We start from the raw sequence: 19,843 nt of genomic DNA on the forward strand, positions 1-19,843 counted from the left end.
AAAAACCCTTCGTGTGTGCATAAAAAAATTAAATCAGAGTATAACAGATTAAAACTATTTGTGATTTCTGTGGAAAAAAGTAACTTGATAGAAAAAGAACAATTGAATCTAAAACAAAATAACCTAATACAGTGCTTCAATATATTTTTGTGTGTTTATGCTTTTAATAATCATTTATAAAAAAAAAATGAAATTCTGATCAAAATTCTGGAAAACTATAAACAATGTTTTGAAAATTAAACATATGACATAACATATGGTAATAAATGCTTAAACATAAAACAACTTCAATTGTATTTTAAATAAATCTTTAACATGACAAAATTAAATTCTTAAACATTAAAAGAATTACAACTTAATCTATGAAAAAGCTGAATTATGTCCCTTGGGAGTATTAATTTCCAACAAAAGTCCTTGCAAACAGTAGAAAATGAAAAATTATGTATGCCTGATATAATTAAAGATATAAACTACAAAATCAAGCACTATTGAAATATTTTCTGCATGAATTGCCAAGAATGTGAACAAATTCTTTACACAGGAGAATATAAATTCTATCTAAATTTGGCCTCAAGTGGGCCTCTTTTTTTCTTAGATGGACAATTTTAACGCTGAAAATGCTTCTAGTATGATTAAATATTGCCTTACTCCATAAACAGTACAAACTTAACCAGAACATTTCCAATTTTAATAGCTAGAGAAATACCCAAGTGATACATTAGGGAATTACACAGCAAAGAAGGCAAATATCTCAGTTAAAAACATTTGTGACTGTCGCGTCTTGAATTCTGGTGTTTCCAATTGAACTATTTATTGCGAAAGGTGAAAAGAAATACAAAAGAACTATAGTTTGGTGCATTTTATACAATATAGTTAATATTGAACTCCCAGAATAAAGTTTTATATCAGTACCCATCAATTTGACTTATTATGATGAATCAGCACTTTTCTCAACACAGTATTGTTCTCAGTGAATAATTTTTATTCTTTGTGATAAAAATCAAATGTACAGTTTATAAAAAGCTTCAAAATAGTATAAAATAACTGAAGTCTGATGCCCACTATCATTTTACACCAAATTTATGAAATTTTGGAAGTCTTTTCAAATAATTGTCTAGAAAATATTTCAATAGGTTATCAAATTTATTTTGTAAATATACACACTGCAATTATTCATAGATAAATACAAAAAAATATATTGTACCCTTACATTCAATCACAGCGCTCCTAAGTTGACTTCCTTCAAAAATAAAATCTTTATAATATTGAATTAAATGCATTTGAGTTGAAATATCAACTCTGATATACATCACTACAAACTCCTCAGAGTCTGCATTGACCAGTTTTTGTGCTCGACCAGTAAAATCGAGCACACATTTTACTCGACTAGTCTCGACTGTACTTAACTGTACTTAAGTGTACTCGACTAGGTCTCGACTTTACTTAATTAGTCTGATTCAGTACTTGATGATCTTTGTGTAGTCTGAAATGGTCTTGACCAAGGCTCGACCTGTCTCGACCTGTCTTGACTAGTCTCGACCTGTCTCGACTCAGTCTCAACCAGTTTCGACCTGTCTCGACTAGTCTTGACCTTCAAATTTAGTTTTGACTGGTGTAAATCAGCCCATCTAACTTAATTAAATATTGATCTTAAAAAATTCAAGCTTATTAGGTAGTTTGATTTATTGCTGTGAAATGAAAGAATTTAATTTTACAATATGTAAAAAAAAAAATTATTATATAAAAATTCAGATAGTACATTTTAATTTTTTTAATAACTTTTTCAAATCAACTTGGATTTGCATCAAACTATGCAGCTATCTTGCATATATATCAAGCTTACTGAATCCCATTTCATTTAGTTTTTTGTTGTATTGCTGTAAAATTTAAGAATTAAAGTAATCTTGGTATAAAAAGCTAGGATTTGCAATTCGGACAAAATAGAGATAGCACACTTTAATTTTTTTTATAACTTTTTCAAATCAACTTGGATTTGCATCAAACTATGCAGCTATCTTACATTTATATCAAGCTTACTGAATCCCATTTCATTTAGTTTTTTGTTGTATTGCTGTAAAATTTAAGAATTAAATTAATCTAGGTCAAAAAAGCTAGAATTTGCAGTTCGAACAAAATAGGGATAGTACACTTTAAGCTTTTTAATAACTTTGTCAAATCAACTTGGATTTTATTAAAACTATATAGCTACCTTGGTGATCTTACTAAATCCCAGGTTGTTATGAAGTTTTAAAATATATTTTTGTCAAATTTAATGACATGACACTATACATGATTTAATTACATCAGTACACGTGAGTTTTACAGGTAAAAAGAAAGCCCTACTTTTCTTAAACTCGTGTATTACTTATCTAGTGAATTAAAAGCCCTGCGATTTAGATTTAACAGGATGTTGCAACTTTGAATAAATGTTATTTAGAATTTAAAACTCTCTGGTAGATGTGATCTTTTTAATAAGTTTGCCCCAAGCAGAAGGTATTGCTTTATAAATCACCACAAATCAGAAGAACTATTTTAATAATTTCTAATGTTTCATCCCTTTTTGATATATTTATATAGTGTATATCAAAAGGAATAAAACATTAAAGGAATTATATTAATATTTTATGTATACTTTTTCCCAAATTATGAGAAAAGATATATTTCTAATATCGTAGCTTTTTGACCTAGGTTAATTAAATTCTTAAATTTGACAGAAATACACCAAACAAAATAACAACCTATGATTCAGTAAGATCAATATATTGCAAAGATATTTGTAGAGTTTGATGAAAATCTAAGTTGATTTGAAAAAGTTATGAAAGAAATTAAAGTGTACCATCTCTATTTTGTCAAAACTGCAAATCCTAGCTTTTTTTACCTAGATTAAAGGGAAACTTCGCAAAAAAATCAAAAATTGATATTATGTCCATTTTATATAGAAAAGCTCAAATTTATAGATATTAAAGTTTTATTCCCCTAGATAAGAGATCACCATCGATTTTAAATTTAGAGTATCAATTCTCTGCATCCCGCCATTTTGTCGTCTTCCCCAAATAAAAATCACGATATGTCTATAAACCACAAAGGACCAAAACTACAGTAACCGATGTAGTCGTAATTGCGTGTCGATATCTTGTCAATCGTACGGTTGTTTTATCTGACAAACTAACTTGATACGGAAAATGTTCTTATTTGTTTTAAATAACCATAGTCTGTTATTTTTAAACTGTTAATATTGGAATTAGTTAAAAAGTCAAAGTTTAAATCATAAATAAGTGTTCCGTGAAAAATGTTTCCGTAAATCTAATTCGTTTATAATTCTTTAAAGTAATAAATTTTATTCAAATAAATTCGGATCTTCCCTCATCTGATCACCAGGATGACTAAAGGTATTACTCCCAAAGGTATTGTGAGGGGTGTGAGGTGACACGTCCAGGTATTCAAGCGATTTCCTGTCGGGCTTGCAAGTTCATGCATCGTTTCACTTCTGTAGGTATTGATCAGTGTACACGGCCGATAACTTATAACTCTCCATTTTGAACTATCAGGTGTATAATATACATCCTGTCTTGCGTGTCCGAAAGTGATATAATATACTAGTCATTACTGAACTCATACGCTTGTTTATAAATAACATTACTGGTGTAAAGAATATTATTTATAAAAATATAAATAATACCAAAAAAAAAAAAAAGATTTGATAAAATAAAAATCTATTTACATTTTTTTTTCAAGGTTTAATTTGGGAAAATGTAATATATACTCGTTGTCAGTAAAAGACAGATTGGAACATACCCAGAAATATTGATTTAAAAAAAATGTACGCACTTGTCGACGATTCATTTCTACGCCCAGTCTTCACGCTGAACTGCTAAATCTACAGGCCCGCAGCTCAATTTTTGAAAATTTTTAGTTAGATTCTGTTGGCCTGTAGGTATGATTTTTACAGGCCAGAGAGTAATTTCACCAGCCTGGGCTGCCTGGGCTGCCACTCGTCGTGAAGACTGTACGCCTGGATAGAAAGTTACGGAGCTATATCGCAATTTAAAATATATACATGTATACATTGAACATAAGAAAGAAACATACATTTTGTGTAAATTGGGGTAACAGTTTTGTAAATAGACTAGTCCACGAATGCCAACAGTATGTAATCATCGAATTCGATAGACTATTGTATACCAAAAGAAGAAGAAGAAGAAGACCAATTTGATTTAAATACAGGTCGATATAATAACTTGCTTCGGTTCATCGAAGCAGAGACATATATACACATGTGTATATATGTCTCTGATCGAAGTTATGAACATAGTAAAATCACATATTTATATATCAATTAGATCGTTCTCCAATAAAGGAAGAAATTCGACATCATCACAATTGTTCCGACATTCATGTAAAACATATGCAACTGGACGTACACTAATAAACCCCAAGGGATGTGAATATTTTCTAGGAAAACTTTTGAGTATTAAAGTTTCAAATTGATTTCGGGATTTATTTTCTTTCTTGATATTCAATGACAGCAATTTAAAAAATAAACTGCTTGTCCGCTTTAGGGGTATTCTTGCCAGTTGAACAGACTTATAATTACATTTAAAAATAGGGAAATTAAGATGACATTAAATTCGTTGTCATTTTTTTTAAAACATCGTTGGTCAAATAGCTAAAGTATTATTCGTTGTGAGAAGAAGACTATTTTAATATAAGGACGCTCCCGATTATGAATAAATTTGGTTGACGTTTTTCACACTTGAAAAGAATTTCCATTCGTAATTTTTCGATTCCATTCCAAGAGGATCCTTAAATTTCCTGTCAATTTTTTAAAACATCTTTCTTTTCAAATAGCTGAAGTATTCATGCATGCTTTGTGAGATTTAAAATATTTTGATGAGAACATTAATTCCTAAATAGGTGAATAAAGATAGCTTTGGATGGACTAAATTATATAATTGCAATCTGTTTGAAATATTAAAGGTTGGCGATTTTAATTTAAAAAGGTACAATTTTTAGTTCATACATTCGTGTTTAGAAAGCTATTTTTATTTATAAATTTATTCAATTAAAATAATTCAGTATTTTATCGTTACAAAACTAACCAGAAGTCATAATTCATTTAAAAGTGAGCTTATGCAAAATATATAAAAATATACAACAGATATCCAGTTATTGTGCGACCTTATTTCTCCCGTAAATTCATTTTAATTCTTTTTCTTACACTTCTGTGTCTATAATTATAACTAACTCCCGTATATCATTCATACGATATGTTGTTCACACCTGAAATGCTGAACCGTGACGCCTAGGTGTCACTGAATGAAGATCAAAAGATTAGAATTACATAATGCTAATCTTTTAATTACCTTGAGTTTAACTACGCGTTCAAAATTCACTAAGTGTCACAAATTAATACACATTTAATTTCCACAGTACAAGCAAGTGAAAATGTTTTCTGGAATGAAGCAAAAAGTTCAGAATACAAACATGTATTTTTTAATACACTATCGATCGTGTCAGTTTCATATGTTTGTTTAAAGTATTTGAAGAAAACAAATCATAAAAATGTTCTATTGTATTATTTACTTTAATTACTAGAATTCGTATAAAAAATCCACACATGAATCCTACAATCTAATTTAAAAAGTTGCATGGCTATCACTTACTTTTCGTTGGTTAATAGCTACACCAAAAGTCGTCGATGCGCTTTAAATAGCGTTATTAGATGGTTAACGAACAAGACTTAAATGAGATTAATTTCACTCCCGGCATGCTCAAAGACTTAAACTACGTCACATAAGTCAGGAAGTTTGATAAAATAGAATTAATAATTCCCAATTTTCTCCTTTATTACTTTTCATATCGAAATAAAACTTGGTGAATATGTTTTTTATGGTATTATGAACATAATAAGATGAAAAGTGAAAAATCGCGAATTATCCCTTTAAATTAATTCTTAAATTTGACAGCAATACAACAAACTTTATAACAACCTGGGATTCAGTAAGAAGAATACATCACCAAGGTAGCTATATAGTTTCAATAAAATCCAAGTTGAATTTAAAAAGTTATAAAAAAAATTAAAGTGTACTATCTCTATTTTGTTCGAACTGCAAATTCTAGCTTTTTTGACCTAGATTAATTTAATTCTTAAATTTGACAGCAATACAACAAAAAACAAAATGACCTGGGATTTAGTAAGCTTAGTATACATTTAAGATAGCTGCATAGTTTGATGAAAATCCAAGTTGATTTGAAAAAGTTATTAAAAAAATTAAAGTGTACTATCTCTATTTTGTCCGAATTGCAAATCCTAGCTTTTTTTACCAAGATTACTTTAATTCATAAATTTTACAGCAATGCAACAAAAAACTAAATGAAATGGGATTCAGTAAGCTTGATATATATGTAAGATAGCTGCATAGTTTGATGCAAATCCAAATTGATTTGAAAATGTTATTAAAAAAATTAAAGTGTACTATCTCTATTTTGTTCGAATTGCAAATCCTAGCTTTTTATACCAAGATTACTTTAATTCTTAAATTTTAAAGCAATACAACAAAAAACTAAATGAAATGGGATTCAGTAAGCTTGATATATATGTAATATAGCTGCATAGTTTGATGAATATCCAAGTTGATTTGAAAAAGTTATTTAAAAAATTAAAGTGTACTATCTCTATTTTGTCCGAATTGCAAATCCTAGCTTTTTTTACAAAAATTACTTTAATTCTTAAATTTTACAGCAATACAACAAAAAACTAAATGAAATGGGATTCAGTAAGCTTGATATATATCTAAGATATCTGCATAGTTTGATGAAAATCCAAGTTGATTTGAAAAAGTTATAAAAAAAATTAAAGATGCCTATCTGAATTTTTATATAATAATTTTTTTTTTACATATTGTAAAATTAAATTCTTTCATTTCACAGCAATAAATCAAACTACCTAATAAGCTTGAATTTTTAAGATCAATATTTAATTTAGTTAGATGGGCTGATTTACACCAGTCAAAACTAAATTTGAAGGTCAAGACTAGTCGAGACAGGTCGAGACTGGTTGAGACTGAGTCGAGACAGGTCGAGACTAGTCAAGACAGGTCGAGACAGGTCGAGCCTTGGTCAAGACCATTTCAGACTATACAAAGATCATCAAGTACTGAATCAGACTAATTAAGTAAAGTCGAGACCTAGTCGAGTACACTTAAGTAGTTAGTACAGTCGAGACAATGTCGAGACTAGTCGAGTAAAATGTGTGCTCGATTTTACTGGTCGAGCACAAAAACTGGTCAATTCAGACTCTGAGGAGTTTGTAGTGCATGTATTATTGAATGTTGTGCATTTTAGTTAAAAAATATCATGTTTCCATATATGTGTTTCATTTTTTTCCAGCGGGGCAAGGACTTTTTTTTTCATTAATTGAAGCGGGGCAAGAACTTTTTTTATAATAAATATTGGCGGGGCATACAGTTTTTTTTTTTTTAATATTTGCTGTACACCGGCCCCACCCTCAGATAAATATTGCACAGTCCCTAAAATGTCTGTGTCATTTTGGTCTCTTTTGGATAGTTGTCTCAAGACTCATTGGCAATCATACCACATCTTCTTTTTTAGTTATTTATTTCACCCCCCCCCCCATCCTGAATATGAAATGGTTGTTCCCTTACACAACATATTTTTTGTTGTTGCAAGTTACTTTTCTAAGAAGAACAAATATATATACACATAAAAATATAATATCATTTATTTATATATATTGGTATCTATAACAATAAAATCAAACATATATCTGTATGAATATTTTTGGTGTCTCTGTTATATCAGTTTTATACTTGAGTTTCCCTAAAATTAAAAAGTGTCTCACTGACACTGCAGTCAAGAATGGAATGAATGAATATTACAAATACCTTCAAGACTATTTATTAGCGCTGAATTAACGTTAACAGCCTTTCTACCCAGCTTTCTTGTCTGCTCTTCAATAATGGCATTTAAGGGGCTGATTATTATGCATTTGGTGTTATTCATTTTTCCAAGCATTTCAAAAATTAATGATTTCCCATAGCCAGTTGGTAGCATGATCAACGCATCACTTTTCATTGCACCTTGAATACTTTGCAATTGCAAAGGTTTCAAGTAGGTTAAATTAACATTTCGCGTACAGTTGATTTTAGTTAAGGCAATTTTATGTATCAAGACATTCTTAAGTTTTTCTTTAAAATCTTTCGCATCGTCTGCTGCCATATTGTTTATTGTTGTCATTTACAAATGCATGCCGGGAGAAAACACCGGCTTTCCTATTTTGATGACGTCAATATTTTTAAATTTAGAACAACCTCGATTTCAAATAAAAAGATGGCGTTATACCCTACCTGTCTTGATATATGAAATATGTAATATGCACATTGATCTAGACAGGCGAACCAGTCTAACCTTGAAATGTCTTTTGCGCAAATAATTTTGCGGAACGAAACCTGTGTTGAAAACCTATTACAAAAATAAGTTCGTTTCCCTTATTTGTCATCAGTCCGTAAGATGCATCATCTCAGAGAAATAGACTTGTCCAAATGTTGACAGGTGGAATAACATCAATTAAAGTACTGAATATTAACAAATCATTTGAAATTTTCTTGTTTCATATTATCAATCATTGGGATAAAAACCGGATTGCATGACAACTGATTAACCCGATATTGTCGTTTTTCCAGTGGACGAGTCTATTACGTTTTTCGACACGTGTGTTGAAACTTATTTTTGTACGACGTTTTTACATTTTTTTTTCTTTATCAGTTTTTGTAAGTGAAGATCATTATTTACCAAGTTTTCTGGAATTGATTGAGAGCTACGGGAATCTGTTTTTCTTGTTTGTGAAATGACGATTTAATTTCGTCTTTGTCCGTGCAACCCCTCTTTTTTACAGGAAGTTATTAAACGATGTCCTGCGATGTTCATGATCACTGATCAATAATATTTCATCGAACGAAATGTTAAGAAATGATTACAAAACAGCAAATAAGACAAACATTTTGTTAAGTAAGGTGAAATATGTATTTATTTTGCATAGTTTTCTGTTTTGAAAGATATTTTTTTTTCTTTTTTTTTCCGACCGACCGACCCGACTTTTTTATGAGAAAAATCCGTAAACCAACAAATTAAAAAACCGTGGCCTAACCCGCTATGCACGTTATTCAGTGTGCACCAAATTTTTTATGTTATTTCTTCATAGACAGAAAAAATATTACAGTCATTCCTTAATTAACATGATGAAGTAGTTCTCATTTTAAAAAAAATCACATGATTGTCTAAACATTGTTTCTTCATATAGTAATCTTGCAGGGTTGTTTTAACTTATTAACTCATTAATATCATATGCATTGATGATAAAATTAATGTTTATAATTCATCTGAAAGGTAATTATCAAAAAATTTCAAATATCAATACATTAAATACAAGAAGTAAAATAATACATTTTGTAATAGTTAATAGCTATATACATGCAACTGTGTGAAATAGGTCTTACAGTAAATTTATTTTGAAAATCTCTTTTGAAGTTTTAAATGTTGACATTTAATAAGCTAGAATAAAATATTCTTTCTTTTTCATTAATTTTATCATGATGACATATATGCAATCACACCTTTTTGGAACAAATTATGATATTAGAGGTTACATACAGAACATCTAATTAATTATTTTCAGCGTAACTAGATTTCAGACAGTATTCAGTAATTTTCATTGGCTTTATTTCTTCCAACCTATAGCTAGCTACATGTCCTAAAACGATGTCAATTATACATGTATTTTCCAAACTTTAAAGTCTCATTTAAATCTTTCTTGCATTAATTCAGACAGATTTGATGAAATACTATATACATTTTGTCCCTTTTTGTACCATAAAAATATCTTTAGCTTTCACTAATGGTTCATTATTATTCGTTAAATACTAATTTTCATGTATTTTGTGGTTACCTGGGAACCATAAATTTCAATGTCCAACCAATTATAAATGTTATATAGAAATGTATGCAGACTTTGGCAATGAAATCAAATATCCTCAAAAATGAAAATTTTCCTCAATCCACAAAAATAAATGAATCCACCATGTCCACATTATAAGGTATTTTCCTGGGAATAGTATTAACAAGTAAAACTCGTGCATGATTTAGCATTAAAAATGCTGTTAATGGTATCATTTCTAGAATGTGTCCAAAGAAAAAAATGATGGGTGCTTTTTAAGAACGTATCAAAAACTCTGTTAAACTGTGTAGTTTTTGTCGAGCCTGTGACTTTTGTTGCAGAAAGCTCGAAATAGGGATAGTGATCTGGCGGCAGCGGTGTTAACTAACTTCTGAAAAGCTTTATATTTTAGACGGTAGAAGACCTTGATGCTTCATATTTTGTATATTGATGTCTCATGTTACGATGTTTCTGTCAGTCACATGTCCCATGTCCTTGACCTCATTTTCATGGTTCAGAGACTACTTGAAAAAAAAAAAAAAAATTTTTTTGTTATGTTAAATTCTCTCTTATTATAAGTAATTGGATAACTATATTTGGTATGTGCCTACCTTGCAAGATCCTCATGCCCGTCAGACAGTTTTCACTTGACCTCGACCTCATTTCATGGATCAGTGAACAAGGTTAAGTTTTTGTGGTCAAGTCCATATCTCAAATACTATAAGCAATAGGTCTATTATATTCGGTGTATGGAAGGACTGTAAGCGTACATGTCCAACTGGTTGGTGTCATCTGACCTTGACCTCATTTTCATGGTTCAGTGGTTATAGTTAAGTTTTTGTGTGTTGTTTTGATTTTCTTATACTGTATGAAATAGGTCTACTATATTTGGTGTATGGAATGATTGTAAGGTGTACATGTCTAGCTTGCAGGTGTCCTTTGAGTTTGACCTCATTTTCATGGTTCAGTGGTCAAAGTTTAGTTTTTGAGTTTTGGTCTTTTTTTCTAATATATGTACATGTACTATATGCAATAGGTCAACTATATTTGGTGTATGGAAATATTTTATGATCTATATAGCTATATGTCAGTCCCACAGATTTTTTTTTTACCTTGACCTCATTTTCACAGTTCATTGCTCAGTGTTAGGTTTTGTGTTTTGGTCTGTTTTTTTTTAAATGATAAGCAATAGGCATGATAGGTCAACTGAATTTGTTGTATGGAATAATTGTTAGCTGTACATGTCTGTCTGGCATGGTTCATCTTACCTTGACCTCATTTTCATGGTTCATTGGTCAATGTTTTATTTTCTTGGTTAATGTTAAGTTTATGTGACTGAACTTTGTAATAAAGCTTTATTAAGGACTATGAACATAATTTCAATGATTAGTAAATAAGGTGAGACATTTCAGCATGTTCACTTTTGTCTAGTGTAAGTCCAAGTACTCAATGGACCAAAGCAGGTGAAATACACACTACAATACATTTATAATTTCAGGAGACAAGGAGACTCCAGCAGTTAGAGATTTAAATGAGTTGTTCGATCACTCAGCATTGAGGAATCTAGTCTCAAAATTCAAGTAAGTTAAAATTTCTTTTAATGAAACAAAATGGCTGGATCATTTTAATTTTCAAGTTTTAAGTTCCTCTTTTAGAAAGTCATAAGTAATGTTTAAATATCAGTGTAGAGGATTAGAGGTCATGGATTTTGACAATTTAAAATTTAAAGGTTTCCTTCTACAAAAATAATGGTCCTCATGGTCCAAAGATGTCCATAAGTGAATGTTCCCAATCGTGAAATTAAATACTCACCGAAAAGGTCGTCAGGGAAAATAATATTACCTTCCTTATGTGTCAGTGAAAATAATATTACCTCCCTTATGTGTCATGGGAAAATAATATTACCTCCCTCATTTGCTTTTATTTTCATTTGAATTTTCAAAATGGACATCTAAATTTTGTTATCCAATATTGTCAAAAGGCTAGCGTTAAAACATACCCCCAAAACTACTGTTTTGAAATTAATATAAATAAGTCTTCCTTCTGTTCAAATATCGAAAATGGTCCCCGGTCATATCATCAGCTCAGAAGTTAGGGTTTGGAATATTGGTCCCCGGTCATATCATCAGATATAGAAAATTCTCAATCAAATGTTATGAATCTTATGCACAGTGCTAATTACCACAAAAAAACAGATCAAGTTTTGAAATTTGGTTGCATCACTTTAACTGTTCTAGAGTTATACCCCTTAATTTAACCCTTTCCTACCTGGATTTTTTTTTAACACTTGATTCGCAAAGAATGTTTTTCAGTTAGAAAAAATCATGAGGTTTAAGTGTTAATGCATTGTGAAAACGAATATTTCATCAATGAAATTCAAGTCAGGTATTCTCATGAATCTCCTTTTCATATTGGAAGAAAAAAGTGCTGAACTTTTTGTTTCTGTTCTCTAACTTTATTTTGCCTCAACCAAATGTTATGAAACTTATAAACAAAGCTATAAACACTTAACTCAGATCAAGTACAAATTTTGGTAGAGTCACGTTTACCGTTATTGAGTTTTTACCCATTATAACGTAATAAGTTAGCTGGGGCATTCCCCATTTATTTAATCTGAAAATAGTCTTGAAAACTAGACTGGAAGTATTGCTAGATCCAATCCTATAGATGAAAGACAGCATGAATTGACCCAACAGAAAAATGTATTTTCAAAATATGGCTGTAAGGGTTTAAGAATTGTTCAAAAAGCTTTTTTAACTTAGTAAAATGTTCCTGAAATTAGTCAGTTTGGGCACAAATCTTAAGAACAGTTGTAATAATTTAAATGATCACAATCCTTTTATATCCATTATAAAGAACTTAAGGAGGTTCACGGGTCTAAATCAAAATTTTATTCTAACATAGGATTTCGTTATATTTTTGTCGAGCCTTCGACTTTAGTCGAAAAAGCGAGACTTAGCGATCCTACATTCCGTCGTCGTCGGCGTCGTCGTCGTCGGCGGCGTCCACAAATATTCACTCTGTGGTTAAAGTTTTTGAAACTTTAATAACTTTCTTAAACTATACTGAATTTCTACCAAACTTGGACAGAAGCTTGTTTATGATCATAAGAAAGTATCCAGAAGTAAATTTTGTAAAAATAAAATTCCATTTTTTCCGTATTTTACTTATAAATGGACTTAGTTTTTCTGCGAGGAAACATTACATTCACTCTGTGGTTAAAGTTTTTAAAATTTTAATAACTTTCATAAACTATCCTTGATATGTACCAAACTAGGACAGAAGCTTGTTTATGATGATAAGATAGTATCAAGAAGAAAATGTTGTGAAAATAAATTTCCACTTTTCCGTATTTTACTTATAAATGGACTTAGTTTTTTCTGCGAGGAAACATTACATTCACTCTGTGGTTAAAGTTTTTAAAATTTTAATAACTTTCATAAACTATCCTTGATTTGTACCAAACTTGGACAGAAGATTGTTTATGATCATAAGATAGTATCAAGAAGAAAATTTTGTAAAAATAAATTTCCACTTTTCCGTATTTTACTTATAAATGGACTTTGTGGTTTAAGTTTTTAAAATTTTATAATGTTCTTAAACTATCCTGGATTTCTACCAAACTTAGACAAAAGCTTATTTCTGATCATAAGATATTATTCAGAAGTAAATTTTGTAAAAAAAATAATTCATTTTTTCCGTATTTTACTTATAAATGGACTTAGTTTTTCTTCCAGTTAACATTACATACAGTCTGCAGTTAAAGTTTATAAAACAATTTTTAGATTCATAAACTATCCTGGATTTTTTTACCAAACTTGGAAGCTTCTTTCAATCAAAAGACAGTATTGTGAGGGAAATTTTTATTGATGTTTTTCCTCATTTTTGTTGAGTCTGCGATTAAGAGAAAAAGTAGGCGAGACACCGGGTTCCGTGGAACCCTTACGAATTTTTCTATAAATGAACTTTATCTTATACTTAATAGAAAAATGAAATAAAAAGAAGAGGTCACTGTTCATTTACGCTCACAATCTGCCTTCGAAAGAAGCATACATTTTTGTAAAGTTACTTTTTTTCTGTTAAACTAATAGGAGAAAAAAAGGCAATATTGAAATAAAATAAGAACTTAATTACAGAATTCGCTCAAATTTTACAAAAGATTAGTTTAAGTAAAGCTTGTTTGAAAAAAACAATAAAAAATATAACTCTCTAATACATTTTTCTTCCACGACAGACAATTATTTCTTCATTTCCATTAGCATTGTATCTACTGTTTCAGGGAAGAAATAACAGAGAATGTATTACAGCAGTATAGAACACAGATTCTACGATGGCTGGATGATAAAGATAGCAAACAGGAGGTTTGTTTGCAGTTTACACACACACACACACACACAGATATATTTATATACATATACATACACTTGCAAACAAACACAAACACTGTCACATGCAGAAGAAATAATAGAACATTAAATAAACTAATACAACTCACAGATTCTACACTGGTTGGATGATATAGACAGTAAATGGGATGTTTATTTACACACTCTCAGAAATATAATCACAAACATGTCACATGTACACTAATACGAACACATGCAGAAGAAATAGGGATTATTTTTTACACTTATACAGCACTCAGATTTTTATTTTATGGAAGATAAAGGTGGTTATGATTTTGATAAATCTGATATAACTTTATTTCTTGTAGAAATTTTTCATCTATAATATTGACTACCAGGAATGGAAAAATGTCAAGTTTCTCTGATTTTGATTTTTAGAAAGACTGGCTATAAATCATGTTCCCATGTTAAATTAAGAAAAACTTGATGGAAAGCAATTTTTAGGATTGAATATTGAAGTCAAATTTTTTTTAGGATTGAATATTGAAGTCAATTTTTTTTTTAGAATTTAACCAATTAATTACTTGCTTACTATTTTAGGAAACAATATCCATTGCCCAGTTTTGTGATTGGTTGATGACAAAAAGTGTGTCCAGGGATGATGCTATTAAGGTAAGATTATAACATGGGCAATAGCTGTCCCTGTAAAAGGTTATCTAAAATTGATAAAACAACAAGAAAATCACATTTTGAAAGTTTTCAGAACTGAAAATAATCTACCTGATAGTCAGATTTCAAAAATCTAGCAATGCAGTCTTGAAAAGAACTCAGGGCAAAATATTGAAGTAAATGCTATTTTATTTCCAATGCACTGCCTTTGAAGCAACTTTAGCCTTAAAATAGAGTGACTATTGTAGTTTGCTCTTAATTGCTTGTAGACTTTCCAGCAGTTTGACACAGATGGCAGTGGTGTGGTAGAAACTTCAACAATGATAGAAACAGTCAAGTCTATGAGTGGTCCTAATTTACAGGGAGAATTAGGACGAAGTATTCGAATGATGCAGGCTTGTTCTCTTACACCAGGTAAATATTGATATAAATATATAACACAGCTCTATTTGCTTAATTTTCTTTATATTTTGGGTAACATTGGTAATCAGAATATATATATATATATATATAAGATAACATAAAAGTGCTTTTAAGATAATGCTGCAAGCTTGTTCATAAAAAGTATGCAAGTTATAAGAACTCTAAACAATGCAGGTTACATCTCTATCCATCTGTGATGATATTTCTTTGCTTGTGCAGTTAAATGCTGAAAGTACTAAAAATTTAATAATACTGCCTATTTCAGGTTTTGTGGATGTATATGCTGGAGATAAAAATGCTGTTAAACAACATGCAGAAAAAATACTCAAGGTTTGTAAATTTACTCTCTAACAAAGAGTAGAGAAACAATACATGTATACTCAAAGACCAGCTGATGATGAACCAAGGTTGGGCGGTAAATACCACCCCCGGTATTTACCAGTGGTATTTACCGGTATTTACCGCCCCGGACAATACTCCCCAAGTGGTCATTACTGGCAAATACTGGTCAATTGAAATTTTCATGGTTGTTTCTACTATTAATTGAAGTAAAAACTTGATAAAAAGTCAAATATACTTAAACTTTAATCTTTATGCACGTGTCAGCTTATAAAATTAATGAATTTGATATGTTTTATTCATTTTCAACACTTATTCTTACTGATTTAAAATGTAGTTATTATGAATTATGATATTGCATACTTAAGATATATACAAATTTACATTTTATTTCAACATTTTTAAATCAATATATCTTTATTCAAAATGTATGATTTTACAGGTAATTAAAATTAAAGGTAAATAAAACTACAGGTAAATGAAGTTACATGGGTCTTTTTACCTATCACCTGGCATTGCTAGGTGTGACAATTTAATTACTAAAACAACAACCGCCAATAAAAGTTGACAATACATGGGTTGAAAGTAATAAAATTGATATATGAAGACTCCCTTAAACAATAAATTATTTCCTGTTTATTTAACTGTGAGATAATCCCCTTCTTCATGCTGGAAATTGAAATTAGAAGCAGGGACAAAAAGTTTTTATCTTTTACTATAATATTATGTACATATTAATCAATGTAAATTCCTGTTTGAATTTACAATAGAATTAGAAATGAAAGCATTAAAAATGATTTTAAACACTTTCTTTATAAATTAATTATTAATAGTAATTATAAATGACCAAGTAGATAGTGGTTTTTATAATACTTAAAATTTCAATCGACCAGTATTTGCCGGTATTTCCCAGTATTTGCCAGTATTTCCCAGTATTTACCACTGGCATGGTCAATACTAGTATTGACCGCTTTTTTGCCAACCTTGTGATGAACTGACATGGGACAGACAATTATTAATGCAGGATTTAAGCACTTTTATAGATACCTTCAAAATCTTTACTAAGCATTGCCTTCAAATTGTTCTCAGTAGTTGTGTGGTTTAGAGATGGCTGTTTACCATTGAATCTAGATATCTGAACTGAGAACAGCCTTTGTAGACCCTCAACTAACATGAAAAAGGTCAATCATCAATACATGCAGATGAATGAGACAGTCATTTTTGAATAAGATCAACTATTTTCAACAACAGGTTTTTCATGCACATTGCTATATGCCCTTTATTAACCAACACTTACTTAAAATTGTTTTTGAATTTTTTTCAGTCTATTATATGGTATAGTGTTTTATTGTATTTTTTCACAATAAAATTGTAAACAATTATTTACATGCAAACTATTGTATAGTAATTGTAGTTGATTTTAATTCTGTTTATGTTTAAATCTGTGTATTTTGCTTTTGTTTTCAGTATTTATTACGAAACAGATGCCCTAGTTCTTTTCTACCATTCCCTCTGCTGAATGGCTTCAATAACACAGCCAACATGAGAGCATCGGTTCTTAAACATGTCTTCAAAAATATTAAGGAAAGCGGTAAGTTACTGTATATTTTGTTCTTTTCATTTCATTTATTTTGAATTTAAAAATTCATGCTTGTATTTATTAAATGTGAATCTGGAACATCTTTTAAGATAAAATGATATTGATAAAAGTAGACTGTGTTTCATGCCTCTTCCATACATTAGAAAGATGTTATATTTCCCAAGGATAATGATTCTGTTAGATTTTTTTGAGAAAGAGATATTGTTTCACAATATTTTTTTTAATAACATTTTGATTATTCCCTTTGCAAGATTAACACATTTCTTTATTCTTGCAACAATGATTTGAAGTTTTAACTGACTGTATTATATTTTGTTGCATATTTTAGGTCCTTCTTTCACTCAAGAAGGTGTTTTGGGATCTGGTGAAGAGTTAAGAACAATCAGTCCCTGTCATAGTAATATTGAAGTCTCGTCTAATTCATCAGAATCGTACAGGTAATTTTCCTATATACAATCTTTAAAAAGTAAGTTTTAGATATAGAAGATTGTGATATTTTTGAAACATGTTAAGCCTTTTCAAAAGAGGCATGTGCAGCTTGATTGAAAAAGATTTCAACAGCTTGATAGTACTGAAATTCTATTTATCTTTTAGACTTGTACTTCCAGTATTCCGATACTTTGAATTACAAGTGCAGTATGCTAAGAATGACATAGTGAACTTGAGTTAATCACTTAAAATGTTCAGATTGGAGGAAGCTCAACCAGCTTAATCTGATTTGTTCATAGATAGTATGTCCATATATAGGACTCTGTTTTTACCTTATCCTCTTTGAAGAGACCTCAATTGAATTGATGGTAGATCGTCTGGTAACTTTCATGATGACTCACACTGAAAATTGTCATTTACAGGACAATATTGTTGCCTTATCTAACTCCCTATATATTGCATTGTGTAAGTGTACCTAACTCTAATGGCTTTAACTTAAGTAACAACTATTCAAAGGGGCCCATTATATTAGCTAAATTCTAAATACTTGTGGCAGTCATAATCACCCACACTTCCCACTATCAAAAATAAATCATACCTGTCAACTCACCCGTTTTTTGCGGGTGACACCCGTTATTTTCACCTCTCACCCGGGAGTTTTTCTTTACCCGGCGGGTCCCGGGAATTTCTAACATTACCCGTTTCACCCGGATTACTGACCGGAATTGTTTCCGGTATTTAGAAGTACCGGTAATACGACCTTCGGTTTTATCGGTCTTTTTCAATGTAACAAAAAGTCAAAATGTAGGACTGTTTACCTGAGCTACGTAACGATATTTTCTTCACAAAGACCAAAAGTGTTTTGGCTGATAAAGTAACTAATGCAGAAACTTTATTTTCGTACTTTGTGGCTGAGCACAACCTTTCCTTTGCAGTAACTGACCATTTCACAAAATTGTGTAAATTAATGTTCTCTGACAGTGAAATAGCTTCAGGTTATTCCTGTGGAAAAACTAAAACCACCCAAATAGTAAAGAGAGCCCTTTCAGTTGAAAATAACAAAGTGGTAGTTGAAAACAAGCCAAGATTTTTTGTTTTGTCAAAACTTGCTAAAACATTACTGGTTTTGCCAAACAGCAATGCAGACAGTGAGAGGGCATTTTCTTTAGTAAAGAAAATAGCTACAGAGTTTAGGGCTGATCTTAATAAGGATACACTGTGTGCTCTTCTTTCTTGTAAAATGAATACACATTTGCATTGCTATGAACTGAAACCAAGTGCAGTTCCTGATCCTAAGGTCAGTTCTTTTAAAGAATGCCAAGTCTGCTACTATGGAATATAACAATAGTCTGAAATAAACTTGTATACATGTTCTAACTGTTTCATATACATATTGACTATATAAATTATATGTAAACATATTTTTGTTCTTCAATTGAGCTCGCAAAATGTCGTACGCGTTATGACCTGAGATTTTTTTTCTCAATGCAGGTCATGTCCTGACTTTTCATTTTCAGAGGTTGACAGGTATGATAAATTGTCTTTTCAAATATTCTCAATGGATGGACATATGAATTATTCATGAAGCCAAATATTAATTTATTACTATGTATGATTGCAGGTTAACTAATGGTGACCCTAACACATATTGGCAGTCAGACGGTACAGCTAGGTCACACTGGATTAGGTAATGTCTTATGAAGAGGTCTTGGAACAAGCGAACATTTGTCTGCATGTTGCTTCCTTAAAATAGTATTTACATGAGTCACATTTATGTTATACAGTTTTTTGGTGTGATGATGGCCCTATTTCTAAAAATGTTTCAGTCTGATAATGACTAAAGAAATAGTAAAAATTGTGAAATAGATTTGTTTTGTCCGATGCAAGAAATTGTGAATAAAAAAAACCTTGTCTTCTGATAGCAATTGCATTATCTTGGAAAATGTTAATGAACTTTCACTAAGCCATAGCTTTTATATTGACTTATATAGATAATTTGTGCATTCCACCTTTTGAAGATCACTTAAGGGCAACTAATACAGTAACAAGATCAGATAATGATGCATCCAATCTTCAACACATTGT

At 30.4% G+C, this 19,843-nt stretch overlaps 1 protein-coding gene across 1 annotated transcript in view; it reads left to right on the forward strand.

Moving 5' to 3' along the window:
* Positions 1-19,843, forward strand: part of LOC143044490 (zinc finger ZZ-type and EF-hand domain-containing protein 1-like) — a 115,303-nt gene that overhangs the window by 21,245 nt on the left and 74,215 nt on the right. Inside the window, exons 3-10 of the mRNA XM_076216536.1 lie at positions 11,451-11,532; positions 14,232-14,313; positions 14,899-14,970; positions 15,237-15,381; positions 15,656-15,720; positions 17,197-17,320; positions 17,658-17,766; positions 19,380-19,445. Of these exons, the coding sequence (XP_076072651.1) occupies positions 11,451-11,532; positions 14,232-14,313; positions 14,899-14,970; positions 15,237-15,381; positions 15,656-15,720; positions 17,197-17,320; positions 17,658-17,766; positions 19,380-19,445 (745 nt within the window). The remainder of the gene's footprint in view (positions 1-11,450; positions 11,533-14,231; positions 14,314-14,898; positions 14,971-15,236; positions 15,382-15,655; positions 15,721-17,196; positions 17,321-17,657; positions 17,767-19,379; positions 19,446-19,843) is intronic.

The sequence above is a fragment of the Mytilus galloprovincialis genome, chromosome 9, assembly GCF_965363235.1.
Source record: "Mytilus galloprovincialis chromosome 9, xbMytGall1.hap1.1, whole genome shotgun sequence".
NCBI lineage: Eukaryota > Metazoa > Mollusca > Bivalvia > Mytilida > Mytilidae > Mytilus > Mytilus galloprovincialis.